Genomic DNA, 22734 nt, shown 5'->3' on the forward strand with positions numbered 1-22734 from the left:
AGGAAAGGCAGCAGACGTTTATTCAAACACTCTTTCACGTAAATTTCTTGGTTGACAGTCCCGGAAGCTATGAAAATGCTGCTTTTCAAGCCACAGGTACAGATGGCTTGCCAAACCAGATATTTCTTTGCGAACTTTGACAGTTTCATGTGCTTGAAAACATCTGCTACCTTTCCCCTTCCTTTTGCCGTATAAAACTCCTGTCCCGGAAGCTGCTTGTAGTCGGCTTTGACGTAGTTTTGGCGTCCATTACCACGCAGTCAAACTTCGTCAGCATCGTCGTGTACAGCCTCCGGGATCGCGCTTTGGCCGTCGTATTTTGTTTATCATCGCGATTTGGAGTCACTACCTTCTTGTAAGTCGATAGTCCGGCTCGTTTTTTGGCTCGATGCACGGTTGTAGACGATACACCCAGCTTATTTGCGGCATCTCGGAGAGAGAGGTTAGGGTTTCGCTTGAAACTACCGGCAACTCTCTTTGTCGTCTCAGCCGCTTCCGGTTTTCGATTTCCCCCCGATCCAGACTTCCTGGCTGTCGACAAACGTTCCCCAAACACTTTAATTACATTTGTAACGGTTGATTTGGCAACTTTTAGCGATTTTGCCAACTTTGCGTGCGAGTAGCTCGGATTTTCGCGATGCGCGAGCAAAATTTTGATACGCTGCTCTTCTTGCTTGGACGGCATTTTGACAACTGAAGAGTGAATTCCAAAATCAAAATAGGAGCAACATTCTACACACACACACAATTTCAAAATGAGGGGTGTTCAGGTTTTTTAAATGCAAAATTGAGGGTTTTTTAAATGCAAAATTGAAAGAAATACGTCAAGTTGATATTGACCAAATTTTGACCGTATCACCCTTTATTTAGAAATTTCTGTTTTTCTCGAATGTCGTTCTACCGTTTGTGTTGTGTAAGAGAGACGACGGTAGAGCATGAGAGTACGAATAAAAACAGACTGTCGCGCATGACAACGAAGCGAGTGCCATAAAAAAACGTCAACAGTTTCAACCCCTGGTTGTGAGACGTCGTTGGACTTCCGGCAGATGCGAAGAACGGGCCAATCTTCTTTCGTGCAGAAACTTCACTTCACTATTCAATGAACAATTGTCTCCGAGAAGCAGCTTGCCCACTAAGAGGTTAGACGAGAAACTTTCATAACATTGAATTTACTTCCCTTAAATAATATGAGCAAATAACTTGTAAACAATGTATAATTACTTCACAACAATCTTATTTCAAATGCACAAAGTTAAATAATAACATTCAAAAATAAACAATTATCGCTGGTAGTAGTGCAGACAGTGATGGCTGTTTTTTGCGGAACGCATCCGCCAGATCGTTACCATCGGCCGATGGTGCGATCAAACAAACGCGTCTCACAGCACAAATTTCACATTTGAATTGAAAATTTGGATTTTAGAGCGCTTAATAATCTGGTTTGGCTCGTAAAGACAGGCCTTGCATCCCTGATCGATGGCAACACTGCTCGGGTAGCATTTAATGATGCTGAATATCTCGGGAGCGTTTCTGTGGCTTCAAATGTTTACCAATCTACTAAATCAAAAATTTCGGAATCGCTTCGAAAAGGACTGAACCTCTTAATAAAATTTCAGAATCACTTCGGAAAGTACTGAATCATTTTAAAAAGTACTTAATCACTTCAGAAAAGTTTAGAACCACTTCGGGAAGTACTAAATCACTTCTGAATTGTTTTGAATGACTTCGGAAAGTAATGACCAACTTAAGAACAGTTTAGAATTACTTCAGAATTTACTGAATCACTTCAGAAAAGTTTGGAACCACTTTGGAACGTACCGAATCACTAAATAAAATTTCGAAAAAGTTTGGAAAGTACTGAATCAGTTCATAAAAGTATATGAAACTACGAAATTCCTTAATCATTTCAGAAATGTTCGCAATCACTTTGGAAAGTGCTGAATCATTTCAGAAAAGTATGTAATCACTTCTGCAAGTTCTGAATCACTTTGGAAAGAATTGAGTCACGTTGCAAAAGATAGAAATCGCTTCAGAAAAAACTGAATTACTTCAGAAAATTTCGGAATCACTTTAGACAGAACTGAATCAATCCAGAAAGTTTTTTTAAATCTCTTTTGCAAGTATTAAATCACTTCATAGCAGTTTCTAATCGCTTCAGAAATAACTGAATCATTTCAGAATTGTCGGAATCACTTAACCACATATGAAAATTCCGACACCACTTCGAAAAGTACTGAACCAATTCATAAGTAAGTGAATCAGTACTTTCCAAAGTAATTCCAAACATTATTTAAATAGTTTAGTACTTTCCGAATAATTCAGAAATTTTCTAAAGTGCTCCAGTTATTTTCAAAGTGATTTCGATTTTTTTTTCCAAAGAGTGCTTTTCGAAAATATTGCTGTCTTTTTTGAAGTGATTAAGTTCTTTCGAAGTGTATCCAAACTTTTATGAAGTTATTCACTACTTTCCGAAGTGATTTCGAATCTTTCTTAAGTGATCAGCACCTTCCGAAAATTTTCCAAACTTGTTGTTGCGATTCCGCTCTATTTGATCTTACTCAAGCAGTGTTGCCAAAGTACTGAATCAGTTCATAAAAGTATATGAAATTACGAAACTACTTAATTATTTCAGAAATGTTCGTAATCACTTTGGAAAGTACTGAATCATTTCAGAAAAGTGTGTAATCACTTCTACAAGTTCTGAATCACTTCGGAAAGAATTGAGTCTCATTGGAAAAGATAGAAATCGCCTTAGAAAATTTCGGAATCACTTCAGAAAACTTTAGATAGTACTGAATTATTCCAGAAAATTTGTTAGTATTGAATCACTTCATAGCAGTTTCTAGTCACTTCAGAAATAGCTGAATCCTTTCAGAATGGTCGGAATCACTAAACCACCTAAGAAAAGTTCGAAACCACTTCGAAAAGTACTGAATAAATTCTTAAGTAAGTGAATCAGTACTTTCCAAAGTAATTCCAAATATTATTTAAATAGTTTAGTACTTTCTGAATAATTAAGATTTTTTCTAAGTGATTCAGTTATTTTCAAAGTGATTTCGAATTTTTCCAAAGAGATTCAGTGCTTTTCGAAATTATTGCGGTCTTTTTTGAAGTGATTAAGTTCTTTCGAAGTGAATCCAATCTTTTATGAAGTTATTCACTACTTTCCGAGGTGATTTATAATGTTTCTTAAATTATCAATACTTTCCGAAGTAGTTCTCAACTTTTTTAAAGTGATTTAATTATTTTCCGAAGTGATTTAGAATATTTTTTAAATGATCAGTTTTTTCCGAAGGAGTTCTGAACTTTTCTAAAGTGATTCAGTTATTTTCAAAGTGATTTCGAATTTTTCCAAAGAAATACAGTGCTTTTCGAAATTATTGCGGTCTTTTTTGAAGTGATTAAGTTCTTTCGAAGTGGATTCACTTTTATAAAGTGATTCACTACTTTCCGTAGTGATTTCGAATCTTTCATAAGTGAATCAGTACTTTCCGAAAATATTCCAAACTTGTTGTTGTGATTCCGCTCTATTTGATCTTACTCGAGCAGTGTTGCCATCTTCCTGCAGAGTTGCTTGTCATTCATTGACTCATACTCCAACTTTGCTGAAGACTTGTAATCATTATTTTGGAACAATACCTATACATTGAGTTTCATTTCATTCTACCCGAGAAGTGTTGCCATCTAACGACAGAAATATGAAGCAACCATCGTCACCACCTCTTGAAGCCCACTTCAACTTTGCTGAACATTTGATATCGTTATCATGAAACGAATCCGAGATACCGAGCTCTATTTGATTCTAATAGAGCAGTGCTGCCATCGTTCGATAGAATTTAGAGTCTTTCATGGCATTCTTCAACTTTGCTGGACATTCGAATTCGCTATCTTCCGGAACATCCTCTCCTGCCATCTTCCGGAACATCCTCTGCTTGAGCCTCAAGCTCTTCAACGAAAGACCTTTTCACCGTTGGATCTTCAGGTCAGCGTGTGTTGAATCGTCGCCCGAGTCTCTCCTTCCGTCGCTGAACTCGCACAATGCGTAGGCGATTCTCACCGATTGGAAGGTGGTTCTCAGATGCGATGTTGGCACCGCGTTTATTCCGGACATCAAGAAGGCTTCATTTTTGGCTGATGCAGATGTGGTCGATTTAATTTTCAGTATGCCCATCACGGGAAACCCACGTCACTTTGCGCAGTGGTCGATGGGGGAAGAGCTTTTTTATCCGTGACCATAGCATTCCACGCTCATAGTTCATGTTGTCGAAGCCGATTTTCACATTAAAGTCACCCGTATCGATCGTGATGCCACTATGGAACCGTATTTCACGATGGCATTTAGTTGCCTGTAGAAATTCGCTGTGTCCTGTAGCTTAACATTGGATTATGATAAGCTTTTGAACCTGTAGTCTTAATCTGGAAAGGATTATCGTCTCATTAATAGGCTTCCACTTGATAAGCGTGGCATGAGCCTGAACGCTAAGCAGGAAACACACTCAATGGTGCCGGGGAGCGTTCTCATCTCATATACCTGGATATAACAGTACCCATCCCGACGAAAATTTTTGTTCTCCAAAGTTCAGCCAACGGATTTCACTTGGTTCCAGCATTTCAAGCTTCATGTGTCGCGCCAAACATTTCTTGATTGTTTACCTCCAGGTATCTACTCATGTTTCTTCTGCAACTATCCGCAATGGGCAGTTCTTTACGAGTATTGGTGATAATTCATCAAACTTGCTTGATTTCTTTGTTGAGGCTTCGTCGTCTTGAGCCCCTGGATCTGTCTTTTCATTGCTCTACTGGATCGATCGATCCAGCAATGGTTATTCGATGGCTCTGGTGGTGCAATGGTTATTCGATGTCTCTGTTAATTTATGATTCACTATAACATACCGAGCACCCCCAGTGGATGGGTCATTGCGGAAGTTTCCCATCCTGGGTGATTGTTTGCTTTCGCCTTGACATGTCATCCGGTTCTGCTTCTGCTGCGATGTCCTGCTGAATCCAGCACTTGATTTCGTTTCCGTTCCTTCGTAGTGTGGGGCCAGCTCATCTCCTATTAATTACGTTAGCAAATTTCTGCTGATATCGGCTTCTGATGACGTCGATGATGGATCTCAGCAATCGACATCCCGTTGTGAGCCACCAGGCACGATGAAAATTTACCTGCACCTCTTGAGTTTGTTTCCGCCGATATGCATCATGTTTCGCTGTTGTTAGGCTAAAGAAAGCCCACAAGATAATTGGGTCGTTTGAAAATTCTTACACCAGCACGTGCTGAATTTGGAAACGCATGCCTTTTGCTTTTTCAAATGTGTTCACTGTATTTGATGATTTTTTGGTCTACTAATTAAAGATTCAAGAATGATTTGAGTTATATTCTTGTCAACCTGTTACACGTTGTTGGTTGTTTGCGGCCCGCTGTTCCTTGATCTAGACCCCAATGACCGTCAGATGATCCTACAGCTCTTCTTCATCGCACTTTCTGAATACCAGCCACATTCACACCAACTATTTTTTGCAATTCACCTACGACCTACGACCTGACATCTGACAGCAAAATGATTCCCAATAGGAGAAACTTGGTTCCCAACTGGAAAGTGATTTGTTTGAATTAAACAAGCGTAACTTCTAACGCCATGAGTATGGAATGTAGATTTCCATCACATAAGTAAAAATAATGTATCAACATCCAGTAAGAAGCTTTCCAGCAAATGCACAAATCCTAGTTCATGCCATTCCATATCGCGCTTTTATGAGTGTTCGATTTTATCCATACCGTTTTAGGAAGCTGGTTTGACATTTTCCTTAAGTTTGGTTTGACTGTGTGATTGTACATTCTATGCCAACACTCTTTAAAAAAATCTCTGTAAATCTTATAATTTGTTTTTCAACTAAATTTAAAATTTGATTTCTTATCCTCTCAGCAATCATTTCCCTGTACGACATATCCAATTAAAAATGCGCTATTCTCAGATGTGTGTGCGAGATGTAGCGACCTCTGCAGTTATCTTTCTCTCTTTAGTTCATAACTCTTTAGTTTCATTTTATTTTTTTACGGTCACCTACTTTTCTCAACATATCTGGATATTTTGCATGTCACCAGCACGATGATTTTCTTCTCTTTTCATTCTTGTACAGATATCCTAGTATTCATTCACAGTTAGGTTCAAACGACAAGAGATCAAATCAAATCGCATTCAACCAATATCTCATGTTCATTTGAAGATTTAAAAAAAAAATGATCAAATTGCTCTATCTAAGCGGTACGTGATTTCTCTAAAATTGGACATGATTAAATTTGTTCCAAAGTGAAAGAAAAAACAGCTCGTTCGGTGACACATTTGCTTACCATCAAACTGCAGCAACTTCGTCCGTGATATTATTAGTCAAAGGAAGTTGCGAATGACTTTGCAGCGAACAAATGTGGCACCGCGAACGTGTTTCGAAGGGATTGTTGGGATATGATGGTCACTGCGATTCGCTTGAAACCGAATGTGTATTACCAAGGGTATCGATAGGAAAGAAGCCAGTTTTATCGTTATGAACAATTACCATTTTAGCGATGCGCTAGCTGCAGCATAATATTTTCAAGGTGCAAAGCATAAACAGGCAACCGTCAGATCGTCATCGTCTTACCATCATCGTCGAAGGCTAGTGTACTCTTCAGATCATCACACTGTAACAAATACTCCAGTAAAATAAAGTACAGCTCAAACCCCAGAAATATACAAAAACCCAGTCAACACCATTCACCACTAACATTTAGTTACGCTTTTCGTTAATTTTTGCGCTGGAAAAAAAGAAACAGAAAAAAAACGACCACGGTATTGCAGAGTTCCTTTTGTTAAGCATTATTTTACTTTACTTTTTCATTTCTATTCTCTTTTTTCTCAACATATTTGCGACCTTTCAGATGTTGGCATGATTATGATGCAGACAGGAATGGTAAAGCAGGGCCTTAACTCCGCCTGTCACACTTACATCGACGGTACGATCTTTATTTTTGTTCTGAATTTGCATCAACCAAACAAATTCAAATTAATTAAATAATCAAAAAAAAAAAAAATGCAATCTTTTATTATTTCTTCTCTAAAATAACCTCTATTTGAAAACAAGCGCTAATCGTTATCTTTCGCCAGTTATATCTTTGCAAATAATCTTCCCTACTTTCCGTTTCCGTTTTGTTCGTTTAAATTTAGTTTCGTTTCGATTATTTCCGCACATGTTGAATAAAAAAAAAGAAGTTTCGTTCGGTTACTGATTCGCAAATACTGTCTATTTCCCTAATCATCGTTGATACATATTTGTTTTATTTTTCTATACTGGTTAAAGGCTAGACTGTGTTGATTAAAGTTTAATGAATAATGCCACTTATCTGTTTGTTGGTTACGTAAATCTTATTGCCAGAGATTCCAATACTTCCAGCTGAAGAAAAACCCCAATACATTATGAAATGCACATCACTGCTATCACATTGTGTTGCAAATCTATTCTCCCACAAATTCTTCACACCCTCTCTACTAACCTCCATTGTTGAAGGTAGAAACAACAACAATGAAACAATATACCAACTGTACTTATCATTATTTGCCAAACCTCCTTAAAATAGCTGCTAACGACAAAATGGAGCCACTTCTATTGCTCGTCAAAAATGATTTTCCCTCTGTTAATCCATCGGCTTCCACCGCTTGTTTCTTTCCCTTTTCTTCCTTCTGGACTCGGAGTGAAGTAGTTGAAAAGTTGCACAAGTTTACTCATTTCTGTCTCTTTCCTGATCCACCGAATGCAATTACAATTGATTAACGCTTGGAAACTGCCCATTTTCCCTGTCTGGAATTAGGCGCTTGATTCCTTTCCTGAAAAATGATGCATGATTGATACAATTTTTTATTAGATCTGTCCATTTTAGTAATTTTACGGTGATTCTAAATATCGGTCACACAGTGTGGTTTTTGGGTATTTCCATTTCCCGAATAGTGACGTAAGACATCTATTTGTCAGTTATTCCGGATCCGATTTGTTCGCAGATCGGGAAGGTTAACTCCAGTAACAAGGTTATCAAAAGTCATGCATAATGGTCCAAGATGGTCTTGATCAAGTAACGATAGCCATCCATCTATAGCCAATAGCCATCAAATAACGATAATAACATAATAAGGGCTGGTAAATATCACGGCCGTCAAGCGACAGCAAGAAAGCACGAGACGAAATTACCTATCATGAGCTTTCTTGTCATTCCCCTATGATCAAACAGTTCTGTTGTGGTTTTGACATCAACATTTCTGTCTTATTTTGATGAATTTAAGCAATTAATATTAAATAACCGGTTGAGAGAATCTATTTCCACGATACAAGTAAGAGGAATTCTCGATTATTTTTTCAAAGCGACTTATCTGGTGCTGTAAACAAATATTCAAACGTCAACTAAACACTTCATTCGAGCAGTTAAAATGACGTTTACTACCACTCGAACTTTGAAATGAAATTATTTTTTTGAGATTTTTTTTTCATAAAAAAATAGAAATGAGCTGTTCTAGTTTTGTGGAATCGCTGGTAGAAAGTCACGCCAAAACTGCTTGACAAAGTGGTCAGTTTATCGAAACTGTTTGCACTCCCTGAAAACCTTGTAAAAAAAGAAGAAGAAGAAGATAAAATGAGCTACTGCCCAATGATCGATTCGATTGATTTTTTCTCATAAGAAATTTTATATTTTATGTCTGAAAACTAGCGGCAGTATTCAAAACTGTTATTAATTCTCTTTAAATAACGATTTGTGGGGGAAAAGGATATGGATAAATGGATGAAACGTGGACATCTCGTACCGTACGTTCCGATTTTGGCAATGTTATGACTGGTTGGTCGTTGGAATCATCAAAGCTATAAACGTTTTTTTTTTTCTTTTTGATTTGTTTTCCGTGCGGAGCACCAATGCTACCGACGCTAGGGAGGCAGCTCCCATACCTGGACCCTACCTATCGACCCATCAACTCATGAACCGGGGACCAACGGCTTTACTTCCCTTCCGAAGGAAGGCGTGATCAGAGATGTTATGCCTCAGAACATCCCGGCGGCGCCAACTGGGATTGAATCCAGGCCTGCTGGGTGAGAGGTAATCACGCTTACCACTACAACACCAGCGCCGCTTAAAGCTAGAAAGGTTAAGTGATGCTCCATTTTCTTCTGACGGTTGGGACATGTGCACCAACTCTTGTCCTAGCCTTTTATGACTTAAGCTGGGTTTAGACAGGGTAAGTCCATTGATTATGTCAGTTGAATTCAACTCACTTGAACGTGAATTGAACCATGCCATTAAACTGACGTGATCAACTCACTTGAATTGAAAAAAAGTTTAACCAGGCTCAACTTTTCAAGCTAATTGAATTCAACTGACTTGATCAATTGACTTGCCCTGTTTAAACCCAGGTTTATGGCTATAGTGCCATTACTCGCTTTTTTGAAAAGAGAAGAGGGAAAGGAAAAGGAGAACGACAAATGGAAAAGGATTATGTGAAATCTGTGAACATAAACAATATTTTTGATTTGAAATATACAATATAGAAATGCACTACCCGAGTCTTGTCACTATTATCAAGTCATAAAAAGTAACAAGGACTAAAATGTGATCCTTTGATTACTGGAAAATCCTGATTCCCTAGTTTTAAATTGTCACGACTAGGCTTCGGTGGTAGATCTTATACCAGTAACGAACAAAAAAAAAAGATGATCTCCCAACGTTACTGGTTTGAAAAGATAAAAATTTACAAAATGAAACGAACTCACCAAGTTAGTCAATTGAACCTGAAGGCTGCCTGACATGTGTTGATGTAGAAGTCCAAATTGTAGATGCAGCTTGACGAAGATCAACATGAACCATACTGGCTATCGTAGTATATACGAAAATATTTCGTCCGTTCCCGGTTTGAACGCTTAGAACCCTACACTATCCTAGTGTAGGGTTCACGAATAACACGCAATGACAGCGGAAGCGGAACGGCAGCGGCCGGGGAGCAGCCCGACCTGAGTAAGCCTACTTGTCGGATTGAAAATTAGTTATATCCAAATCGACTTTGGTTAGGCATCTTGATGCCATTTGTGACAACTGTCACACTTGCCGTTTCCGTTCCGCTTCCTAATAGAAGTACGGACGCAGCTTAGATTGACGAGAATACGTAAATTTCCCTAAGTCAGTCAGAGAAGGCATATACAATTTTATGAATTACACTCAAAAAATTTTACACGTCATCATCATGTGTCTCACACTTAATTTTGCGCTTATTGTAAAACACATCCATTTCATGTTTGAATCTTATGCTATGAATCATACCTAAACACTATGAATCTGAATTGTGACACACTTGGATTCTATGTGCCTCATATTGTGATATCAATAGCTTTGCACATCATAGTTCAATATTCTACAATATTCTACTTTATCGACTTCTACTTTACCGACTCTAAAAATGAATCGACAAATATATAAACAAAACTTCCAGAGGCCAGAGCTTTCACATATCTTTTTAATGGGTCTGATTTGAGATTCGATAATGGACTGTTGGGGTGTGCTTCTGCCGGAGTATTCGTTGGATCCCACTGTACCACGGTTGTTCTCATATATGAGACGGGTTGATAGGATAAAGTTACAACTCTTGTTTTCGATTTTTACCTTTCTGAGCAAGCAATTCACATCGCATTGAAATGCAAAACACTTTAAATCCATCTGTTTTGAACATTAGTGTAATTCAATGTGCAATACTCTTGAATAGATAGTGAAAGATTTTCAACATTTCAAAGTTTGAAACACTAGAAATTAACGTGTATAACACATTGAACCAAGGTGAAATACACTTAAAGTAAATGTGATTGTGCATTTAAAAAATCAAGTGTTTAAGCACTTCGATCAAACGTGTGGAATTTTTTGAGTGTAGTTGATATAGCAAGCTCTCAACCTATTAACCTGTGGAAGTGCATCTAGAACTCTAACGCTGTGTTCCATTTGGTGAATTTTCACTTAAATTTGACAGATGGGAATTTTTCAAATAAACCTGCTATTGTACCAGACTTATTTCTGACAGACAAGGAATCAAGTTTGACAAACACCTTTTCGAAAATTGGAAAATCAACAACAGAGGGATTTTCGAACATTAAAATTTATTTTCGAAGTGTCAAATTTAAGTGAAAATTTACGAAATGGAACACAGCCTAAGGCTGTGAACCGTTTTCTGAGTTAAATTTAGCTCGTGGTTAAAAGTGACACTTCGAAAGTTATTTTCCATGTTCGAAAATCCCCGTGCTGTCGATCGACCGGTTTTCGAGCCACGGTTGTCAAAATTTAACTTCTTGTCTGTCAGAAATAACCATGCTCGGATAGCAGGGTTAATCGATAACTTTTCATCTGTCAAATTTGAACAAAATGTTAAAAAAAACGCCAAATGGTTCAGAGCATGAGGCTGTGAACCATTTACCGAGTTAAATTTAACTCGTGGTTAAAAGTGACACTTCGAAAGTTATTTTCCATGTTCGAAAATCCCCGTGCTGTCGATCGACCGATTTTCGAGAAGAACTTGTCCTAGGTTGTCAAAATTTAACTTCTTGTCTGTCAGAAGTAGCCACGCTCGGATAGCAGGGTTAATAGATAACTTTCCATCTGTCAAATTTTATCCAAAAGTTAAAATAATCCACCAAATGGTTCAGAGCCTAAGGCTGTGTTCCGTTTGGTAAATTTTCACTTATATTTGACACTTCGAAAATAAATTAAGATGTTCGAAAATCCCTCTGTTGTTGATCGGCCGGTTTTCGAGAAAGCGTCTGTCAAAATTGATTCCTTGTCTGTCAGAAATAAGTCTGCTGGAATGGCAGGTTTATTTGAAAATTTTCCATCTGTCAAATTTAAGTAAAAATTCACCAAATGGAACACAGCCTAAGGCTGTGAACCATTTGCCGAGTTAAATTTAACTCGTGGTTAAAAGTGACATTTCGAAAGTTATTTCTTATGTTCGAAAATCCCCGTGCTGTCGATCGACCGGTTTTCGAGCCACGGTCGTCAAAATTTAACTTCTTGTATGTCAGAAGTAACCACGCTCGGATAGCAGGGTTAATCAATAACTTTTCATCTGTCAAATTTTAACCAAAAGTTAAAATAATCCACCAAATGGTTCAGAGCCTAAGTTGAGAGCCGGCAAAACGCTCGCTACACAAAGGAAAAAGGTCTGTAAGAAGAAGATGTATTCAAATGCGTGTTCATACTTTTATATTCGACACTAGTCGTCGGATTTTCGAGTGCCAGATGAGTCCCCCTCTGTACTGCAAGATTCTGTTAAGCAAAAAGTAAAAGTATTTTCCTGTACTTTGTGCAGCATAAGATTTTCTTACAGCAACTTACAGAGAACGCAAAAAAGCAAGTAGAGAAAGAGTCCTAATGGGATGCTTATAAACTTCACCGGCGTTAAAGAGGGAATCATAACTTAATTCTAAATTATGCTAGCGGTTAACCGTTGAAAAGATCCGGATCACCTGTATGTATGAACCGCAGAGCCGTTCAACTAAGTAATCCGTATTAATTGTTTCAATATTTGTATCGAGTGTATCAACACACTTAGAAATAACTATTTTTACACGTGACGGAATCCATCTTTTACATAAAAGATTAAACGTAAACAAACATGCCATGTAATATTAAGTGCTCCGAGACTGAAAAGTTCGTTGCTCGACGAAAAGTATGTTTGATTAAGCTATATTTCGCGTCTGTTATGAATCAAATGTATGTCAAAATTGACGCTCGTATACGTCACTCTCAGAACACCTAAATTTACATGATTTTTTCTAAGTGTGAAGCCCAAGACTGCCTACCTTATGTATTTATTTCGTTCTTCATTATATCGAAAATATCACGTCCACTGCGCTGTGTGGAAGTGTGGTAGTGAAAATCCGACGAAAATCCATACCAAAATTATAATTTAATCACTGAACACTCATTTTAACAGATCGATTTCCATACATTTTGAGGTTGGTACACGAAGAAAAATAATAAACAATTTTACAGGGTGATACCAACCGGTGGAAACTAACGATTTAAAATTGGCTCACTACTTGACTAGCCTATTGGTCCCAAGCAAATCGATTGACGTACCCCATTCTAGTAGAAATTCTAGTACTGCACTATGTTTGTTTTGATTCGCTATGAAAGTTTGACAGATAAAATGTGGAGTTCGTGGATTTCCCTATGTTTCGAGGGGTGCATCGATTAGCTTGGGACCGAAGATAGTACCAGAGCTGAGCCAAAAAGTTGAGCACGCTAGACCTACTAGTCTTAGAGTTACCTCTATGGTGATACCAACAATCAATACGAAACTAACGATTTTAAATTGGCTCACCACTTTAGTAGCCTATTGGTCCCAAGCAAACGATTAACGTACCCTATTCTAGTTGAAATTCTATTACTACACTATGTTTGTTTTGATTCGCTATGAAAGTTTGACAGATAACATCAGGGGTGTGTGGATTCATGCAGAACATGCAGGGGTGAGTGAAATAGCTTGGGACTGCTTGGGACCGTTGTTCTGGTACTGAGTGAGCCAAAAATAATAATGATTTTCTTCGGGACCCAGTGGTCTTAGAGTTACCTCTATGGTGATACACCCGTTAGCATATGCGCGTTGAGTGACTCTCTGTAAGACATAGAGCTTAGTGACACATAACACACTCATTCAAGATGGTTTTCAAACAAAGGCAAGAAAGTTATTATTTTTAAAGAAAAATGACACCCTCAGATTGTCATTAATAGATAGTTCGAAACACATTTGCATTCGTATTCGCATTCGAATTCGCATTAACCAAGTTGCACAAATTCGTAGGTATGATAGTAGTACTAAGTCTGTCCGTTATGGGCTGAGATCTGGGATTAATCTCGGCCTCTTAAACGGAAGTGTATTCTCAAAACTCATGCGCATATAATGGCACGAGCACTATACCGAATCCTGCTAGTGAGACTAGCGACTTCCGGCGTTATCGGTGACTATTTTTCTTATCTATCTGAAGTAGTTTATCCGCTTTAGAGATCGTGGACTTGGATAAATTTACGGTTTTGAGCAATATCTTTACCTATTTTCGTCAGGAGGTAAATAATGTGCGCAGAGCTTAAAATTATTGACTGCCTAGGCTGCAATATTCAATCCATTGCTCTGTGTAGACCGTTTGTACCAAACGGTAAAGGACGAGGCTATGAAAGAGCCAACAAAAACATTCAGTCACTCACGAGCAGGCGACGCACACCGCTTGCGTTCGCTCACACAGCTTGTAATTCAGTCATTTTTCCATAGGCCTTTTTAATGCACCACCAACGTAGAGTGCGCCACGCGAGTTCGAGAAGAAACGTCAACCAAGCCGATTGTTTACATCAGAATAACTATTTTTCACAACGCAAATTAAAGCTTTTTTAATTCAATATCTTGCATTGGCACACAGATCTGAACTGATTTGTACCTTAATCACACACAAGAAATCCGGAAGATCATAACCACTAAGGCACTTTTCTAATTTTCCATTTTTCTCAACAAAAATATTCCTGAACACCAGCAGGATCTTTGCAAAAACGTTACAGAATTAAATTTTTCAACTGTAGATCTGTAATTTTGCGCACTGAATGTGCGTTCATTATTTGCATGCGGATACATCATGTTACCGAACATCGTTTGCCTAAATTGATCCCTAGATCCTGGGGACTTTTCTCAGAAGTCTAACTTACCCTTTGAACCGTTGTTAAATGTATTCCAAAGACCTACTTGAGTTCTAATGAAATTTTTGAATGTTTTGAAGGCTTCCTTAGTCTTTCATTGGTTGTAGAAGTATTTTTCTCACTTAGTAGTTTTGTGAATATTTCTTATAAATGCTTTATTCCATCGAAGTTCTGTAGAATTGTTCTTAGCTAGACACAGAAGTCAATTGGATTGTTTCAATAGTTCTGTAGGGAACGGGCCTGGCGTAGTGGTTAGCATCCATGCCTGAATGAATTCACAAAGGACTTAACTTAAAGTTATGTAGACTTCCCAAGAAACTCTGTGGACTTTCTGCACAAGTGCTTTGCAGTTCTAATGGAAGCCATTTGACTTTCCGTGGACCTGTAGAAGTCGTACGTTCCTGGAGCAAAAATGCAGGTCAAATAGTGAAACAACAAATAATTTCATAATAGAGCACTCCGATTTCCATGAAACTTTACATAACTGTTCGCAGTATCATATACAATCATGGTTTAATATAATTTTTGGTGTTTAAAATTCCTTGACGACAAACAAGTCATGATGTTGGCAGCTATATTGGAGAGGTTTTGGCATGATGAGAAAACATTCCCATAATGCTTTTACTGGAAGCAAACTTTCAAAGAGTTACTGAAAATGGAATAAGTGGCAATAAATACGTTCAATTTTTTTAAATAATGTTACCTAACTATAAACATCATCATTCACACTTATCATTTGTAGACTCAGTTATTCAAATCTAGAAAAATCACTATCGAGCAATGAAAGATAACAATCAAAATCTTATATTGGATTATACACAGTAACTGATTCTATAGAGATTAATCCTATCCTACCAAATAAAAATATATGCATATGAATAAACAAACCAGTTCAATTTAAACAAACCTTCCGCTAATCGCTTCATACCTTATTGTTACATCCACCACAACATACTAATTATCCTAACTAATGTTCCGCTTCCGATCGATGTATACGCAGATCTCTGCCGCTAGGTCAGGCTAACTGTAGTACTTACACAATAAGGCGCAGTCAACAGCCTTAGAAATACTAGGAACGACACTTTTCGGCGATGTCAAACGAGTAAACAATCAGTTACACTTACAATTGCCACTACACCGAACACAAACATGCTAGCGCCATCTATTTCGAAACTTTTTAGGATTTTACCTCGGAACTACCGTGCTACCTCTCTGCCCTCTTCCCCCCGATGAAGTTGTGTGTATGTTCAGAACAAAGAAAAAGTCTCCCTTCATCCCCGTTTATCTTGTTGCTAAGCGACAACGCTTGTCAGAAACAATTTCCTAACCTCATCAAACCCTATGGTAATCATGTGCATAAGTCATTCATACTCAATGTTCTTTTCTTCCTTTTTTTCTTTTCTATGCTTTGAAAACCTTCATATCAAACGCATTAACCTACTACTGCTCAAAACCATAAACCGCCCTATCGGTCATGATAATAAAATCAAATCAAACAATCTGCCCACCCATCAAAACAATCGCTTAATATGACCACACTAACATAACCTAACCAAAACAAACAACAACAACAACAACAACCATTTAGTGGCAACGTTTCGAAAGGGGGTGCGTGCGATTCAGATGGTTGGGCGTGCAAGTACGTATATAAAAATATTGAGTACTATTTATTAAAACTACCACTACCATCAGTATTCCCAACTTCCCCCCAAATTTTAAGAGTTAGAAATCCGTCGTACATTGTCGTGTTTTCATTTGTTTTTTGTTTTTTTTTTCAACATTCAAATTCGAAAGAGATCGATTGTCTTAGAATAGAATCTCTAAAGACTCCCCCTTTTTTCGTACGTCCCCTATTGATTGATGTGTCGGAGAGTGCAATCTGAGTATAACTGTGTTTCATTGTTGATGGATGGTTATTTGATTTGAGTTCGAGATGGGTTCCTCCTGCTCGGACGGTTTCCGTAATGTGACTCATTTCGTTATTCGTTAACTTTAGTAGACTTGGTAGTTGAGTAGTAGGTGAATACAGGTAATAGTGAGGTTAGGAAACGGACGGAGAGTGTCGAAAATAGTTGCACTAGGGTAAGCTAAGATTGAAAAGGGCATCTTCCTAACAATATTTGAAACACATTCAGTGACCCTCCGGTAGTGCAGTTTGTAATCCACTCTATCGAAGTCGGATGAATATTCTTTAGTATATTAATAGTTCAAAGGCTACAGCCATGGTGTCTTTGAATAAGTTGCTTATTTTGATGTATTCTATCACGTGCAAATGAGAAATCAGTTTTCAAATCAGCTTTTTTTTTACCGTTGAATCATACTCTAGAAAACTACCAGGTGTCTGCCGTACCATGCTATCTCACTTTCTGTATGATTTATGATAATGAATCATACCAAACTGTGTGATGGTATGGAAAATGAATCATAAACGAGCAACTCGGCAGTGATCTATTGCAAGGGCCTAAATCCGAAACGAAACGATGAATTTTTGAAAGGCTTCTCAATTCACAGATGGTTAGTTTATCAATGCCACGAACAATCCACACGCATCCTAATGGCTTCTTCACACCTAGCATTTATTGACACATATAGTAAAGTAAAACCTTTTATGAAAATAACTTCACACAAAGTTGTAGCTTTCGTCGATTGATTTTGATTCGCGGAAAATTAACAAAAGAAGTAATTGTCTATATTTGTGACTTAGGCCCAGGCATGGAAAATCATTTGCATTCATTTCGTGCATTCATTTACATTCATTTGCCTCTAACTTTTTTCTTGAACAGCATTCCGCAAATTGATGTAAAAAGCTTTTGTAGGTTTTGTTATTAGCTACAACTTTAGTTAGCAAGTCAAATTCGTATCTCTTATGCACGATGAACCAGAGCGAACATAAGCCACTACTGTTTTTCAGTGAATGTATTTTACATTCACTGAAAAACAGTAACAAGTTCTGCCCGATCTTGTTCGTGATGCATAAGAGATACAGATTTTAATTATTAGCAAAAGTTGTAGCTAATAACAAAACCTACAAAAGCTCTATACATCATTTTGCGGAATGCTGTTGATGAAAAAAATTAGATTTGCTTCTGTATTATGTAAATGAATATATGAAATGAATGCAAATGATTTTCCATGCCTGCTAAGTTAGGCCCTTATGAAAGATCATTGTCAAAAAAAGACACCTCTACTAAAGTGCTCTAAGCTGGGTACTGCGGAGTCGACCAATTTTATTTTGCAAGCCAATGGAAAATTGCTTGAAAATTTTCTCAAGTTTAAAACTGGTTTGCTCTTTCTCAGTTGATTCCCGCCAAAAGCTCTGAGCCAGGAGTGCTCGAGCCCCCATGACTCTATCAAAGTTTGTTTACATACATGTTTTGCTAAAGTATGTTTTACTGTAATTGAAAACTAAGCTGCCTCATAAAAACTATGCTGGTTTTTATGCTTTCATCACTAAGCCTGTTGGTTTTTATCTTTGAGCTTAAAATTAATAATATGTTATGAAGAAGTATAGATCATTTTTATGAGATTACAATGCTTCACGGTAGATAAGAACAGTAACTCCATTTGCTGCTTCTGAATGTTTGGCTCCCGCTTGACAGTTCACACTGGCTCCCAAGTGACAAGCACCTTGAGTGAGTCCGCAGTACTCAGGCTCTAAGTAATAGTATGGACGTCTGTCAGAAGTTGCTCCAATCGAACCGTCAAAATGCACTGTTTTGCTCGATTGAAACAACTTTTTTTTTTCAGTTTTGTGATGACAGTCTAGCTTGGGGGAAAAATAACTTAAATCTCATGTGCCATGCACGCTATTTCAAAAGTACCCAAATTTTGGAAGAACCTTCTCAAAAATAGGTTAACTAAGTTGGGAGTCACAAGTTGACAAATGAACAAACATAGATCGGATTCGAATCGATGTTTTCCATTTGTCAACTTGTAACTCCTACCATAGTTTACTCCATCTTGTTTTGGGGAGGTTCAGTTTTACCGAACTGGGTGGACTCTACGCAAATTTGGATTGCTTCAAAATACCGTGTGTGAGATTGCACTGGTGACAGGATAGGGTGTCCCAAAAATACTTTGATGGAAGTTTAACGGGTAATCCTCTCAAATTATAGGCTATTTTCAAACAAATTTGGGCAAACGTCTACTTTTGGAGAATTGATGCTTTGTGAAGAATTGTCTAAAATATCCACTTGCAATATTATTTCAATATTCGAACAGATGAGCTTAAATGATAAATTTCAATTCACCCCAGCAAAAAGTTCGCTGGACCTTCAGCGTTTATTCGAACAGGCTTTTGTTATTTAAGTGACGGGTGTAAGTCCGTTAAATTTCAAGCAAACATTTTATTTGAGAGGCTCTAGCTAGACCAACATTAAGGACTAGGAGGACAGAATAGATAGGAAATACGCTTTGTAGCGCTAATAGTAACCACTAGAAAGCTTCCGCGCATCAACAAGGCTGCCTTAGTTAGGGTTAGATCAGACTAGCAGGGTCAAACTGTTGTTTAGGTGTTGTCTTCATGAATGTTTGTGATGGAGTGATCAATCTATGTCTTTCTTTATTAGTACACAGTTGTTGTCCATTAATTCCATCCGTTCTCTTAATGTTTCCTTTTTCATCCAATATGATCCGGTGATCATCATAACTATTTCTCTCTCTCACTCTCTCACACACTTCCTCATCATACTGACAAATTTCTTCTTAAGACTCTGCCTCCTATTCTAGAAAGACTGTTCCCGTATGTTAGATAGTAATAACGTAACAAGATTAGTCCAGAACGGCATCCGGGTTACTTGGTAGTCAGACTTTCCCTAAGAGAGAAACCTATTCTGTTCTTTAGTTTATCATCTTGACCATCCTTTTCCTACTTTTCCATCTTTTTCGTATGACTGTGTTTCGGTTTAAGATAAGTTTTCATCTTTTCTTCAGCTACGATTTAAGTGTACCTTCTAATTATTTTCTCTACTTTTCATACAAACGAAATCTCCCCTAAACCGACGAAAAATCGTATCTTGGGGCAATAAATGAATCATACATACCAAATCACAAATGTAAAACCCAATAACACCTAACCCTAAACTAGCCGATGATATCCTACACACAACACGTAAGTCTCAACTTCTCAGCCGTTGATTATAGAAACCACCCACACACGCCAAGAATTTACATGCAGACAAAAAAAAAACCCTAGAATAGTTGAGCGCGAAAGCCAATCAACACGAACACCATGAATTGTATTCGAGCATATTTTTAACGTCCTGTCTGTCATGCAAGCCCAAAAAAAAACAACAAACGATTAAAGCTATATGTTTGTCAACTTACAACAGCAAATCAAACGAATTCGACAATGCCCATTGGAATGTCCAAAAACTGCTACGAACCACTCACACACATAAATACACGTGCTGCGAAACGTGGACATCATGTCGGCCTAGCGATCTCTGTAAATGTGTTTAGCTCGCTCTCTATATAGCATTTGTTTGTTCATTTTGAGTTTCATGTGATTAGGCAAACCATCATGGAGGGTTTCTTCCGTCATTGTGAATAATCTTTTCGTCAACAGCAGTTTCATCGTTGCAGAATACATGTGTCCCACTGTGGGCTGTCATTACTGTCATCACCAGCTACCATAATCATCGGAATCATTAATCTATTTTCCATCGAGACAACCATCAATCATTCTTACCCACAACTTTACTAACTAGCTATTGCTACCATTGGAGACTGAAAGGTGATTTAAAATTATTAATCAATATGTAGTCCAGTTTACGAAATGATATGAGCCAATTTTCCTGACAACGAGCTGACGAGCTTAATTATTTTCCCCAGACAAGTCACGAATTACCTAAAATGTTTGAAAGTGACTATAATAACAAAAAATGTCTTGAGCATGAAAAACCACGCACACAACTAGTTGCATCATGTTGATGCGATTAGACCGATTTGTGAACATTGTGTCATATTTCTAATTACTCGTGGCCAGTAAATAAATAAAACACCCTCTTCAAGAGTCAACTTCCAGCTAACTGGAAGGCAACATAATATTGATCAATTGCAGCATATGTTTTGGAATTACCCTGCCTTCAACCTGTTTTATCAGATTCAGACGTTTCTGAAATGTATTACAGATGGCACGCACGACTGTCATAGGCATTTCGTCCCATGTTCGTTTTATTATGGCTTTGAATTGGATCACATTAGAGGTACCCTGTGCTCGTTTACGCTCGACAGTATTTATGATCACATGAAATCTTTGACCAAAACGTTGGTCGAATCGAGCTTGCTGTGTGAGAGGGAGCTCCATTCTATTTAAGCTCAATGATCTTTTCCAATCATTACTTATACACTTGGCTTAACAACTTTCTCCAAAAATTCCTCGTCATAATATAATAGCATTAACCAGAGATGCAAAATATCATGACACTCACTCGACACTCGTCAACGCATCAACCGACTATCGCTGACAGAACGTTTTGTCACGCAGTGAGGAGTAGAGACATGGCAAACAACAATCGCTGCTGAGGATGTAAAGCATAACGAAAACCGTGAAGACTTCTGCAGTACGATCATGAGAAAAAGGGAAACGATCAAATGAAAACAATGCCTACGCATTCCAAGTTCGACTCGGCACGCCCGACTGTGTGAGTTAGAAACAAAGCTGGCAAAATTAAACGGAAGCTGTTGGGCACATGTGATGCACTCACATAAGCAAGCAAAGCAGCAACTGCTTCAAAACGAGCACATGTGAGTGTCGTGATTGTCGGGAATGACCAGATCGGTGATGGGTCAATACCGAAGACGACATTCACCAGTTACTTTTTACTTCTTTCGTCAACTTGATGGGTGGTCATGGAGAGTGCTTCGACAAGCACATTGACGATCTTGTTTGACGATCGTGATTGTGATAGGTCGCAACTCTGGCGTTAACTTTAACGCTTATTTTTTTTCATGAAAACCGATGTAATTTATCGCACTTGCATATTCCTCCAGAAACCATCACTGGAGCGGTACTTTGTTGTTTATTATTTTTTTTTTTTGAAAAGGCTCAATCGAAATAACTTTACAGATCCGAGGACTCTTGTTCACTATACAATACATATTAAAACTATAGTCAAAAGGTACAACCGGAGCCGCTTCCAGTGGTTGCATTGTATGGCAGTATCGCCAAGCAATGGAAGTAAAACGTGGTCAGCACTCACACACTCATCACGAAACGGTTCCTTTCCAAGGTCGACGACGTATCGACTGAAAGAACTGCTGATGAAGAACAATGAGGAGGACCACGTGACGATCGCGTGAGTCGTGACACACATCGATAGTGGCCTGTTTCTGACGACAGCCGAGTGAACACTGCAGGAGCGGTACTTTGGAACCGTGGAATATTTCTGTCACTCCCTGGCACATTTTCCGATGTGGAAACCCACAATCTGTCGTTTTGAACAACTTTGCCCTGATAGTAGAAGAATTTCTCTTTCGAGCCTTATTTCTTCGAAGCTTCTGAAACTTCATGAACTTTCAGTTGTTTGAAAGATTGGAAACTCACATCATGTTTCAGGACATTGTGCAAGAACGATTCTTCAGCCATTTTACGTACAGAACGCTGCGATATTCGTCAAATCTTTCAAGAAGTGTCATGATGGTCCAATAGACTAAATCACGCTTCATTTCTAGGAATTTTCAATTTTTTAAAAATGGTGCCCAGACGATCGTCTGTCAAGAACATTTTTATCACCGCGTCACGAAAATTCTTCATTGCCTATTAAAGATGTTCACATCATGAAAACAAGTTGACATAAGGCCTTTCGCAATGCTGTTGTATTTTATAAGGACTGTGTAAATTTGAAACTAGAACAGAAATGCACATCTCGCAATGCTGAGTTGCAGTTTCATTATTCGAGCACTATTTTGTACCAGATTTGCAACTGCTCGAGCGAGTTTGAAACACGAATGGAACTCGGTTTCAAATTTCTTTGGATGTGTTTAAAGATGTTTCGAAG

At 38.0% G+C, this 22734-nt stretch overlaps 1 protein-coding gene across 19 annotated transcripts in view; it reads left to right on the top strand.

The window, feature by feature from the left end:
- Positions 1-22734, top strand: part of slo (calcium-activated potassium channel slo) — a 265894-nt gene that overhangs the window by 211122 nt on the left and 32038 nt on the right. For 8 of the 19 annotated variants that reach the window (XM_065227075.1, XM_065227083.1, XM_065227091.1 and 5 more), the window contains one exon: positions 6917-6991. The exons of 9 other annotated variants lie outside the window; for them this stretch is intronic. In XM_065227075.1, coding sequence (XP_065083147.1) covers positions 6917-6991 — 75 coding nt within the window. Of the gene's footprint in view, positions 1-6916; positions 6992-16322; positions 16374-22734 lie in introns of all 19 variants that reach the window. 2 more of the 19 variants (XM_065227085.1, XM_065227084.1) reach the window with 1 other exon arrangement.

This window comes from Ochlerotatus camptorhynchus, unplaced genomic scaffold, assembly GCF_037179485.1.
Source record: "Ochlerotatus camptorhynchus isolate MF236.1 unplaced genomic scaffold, CSIRO-AGI_Acam_v1.1 ptg000266l, whole genome shotgun sequence".
In the NCBI taxonomy this organism is placed as follows: Eukaryota; Metazoa; Arthropoda; class Insecta; order Diptera; family Culicidae; genus Ochlerotatus; species Ochlerotatus camptorhynchus.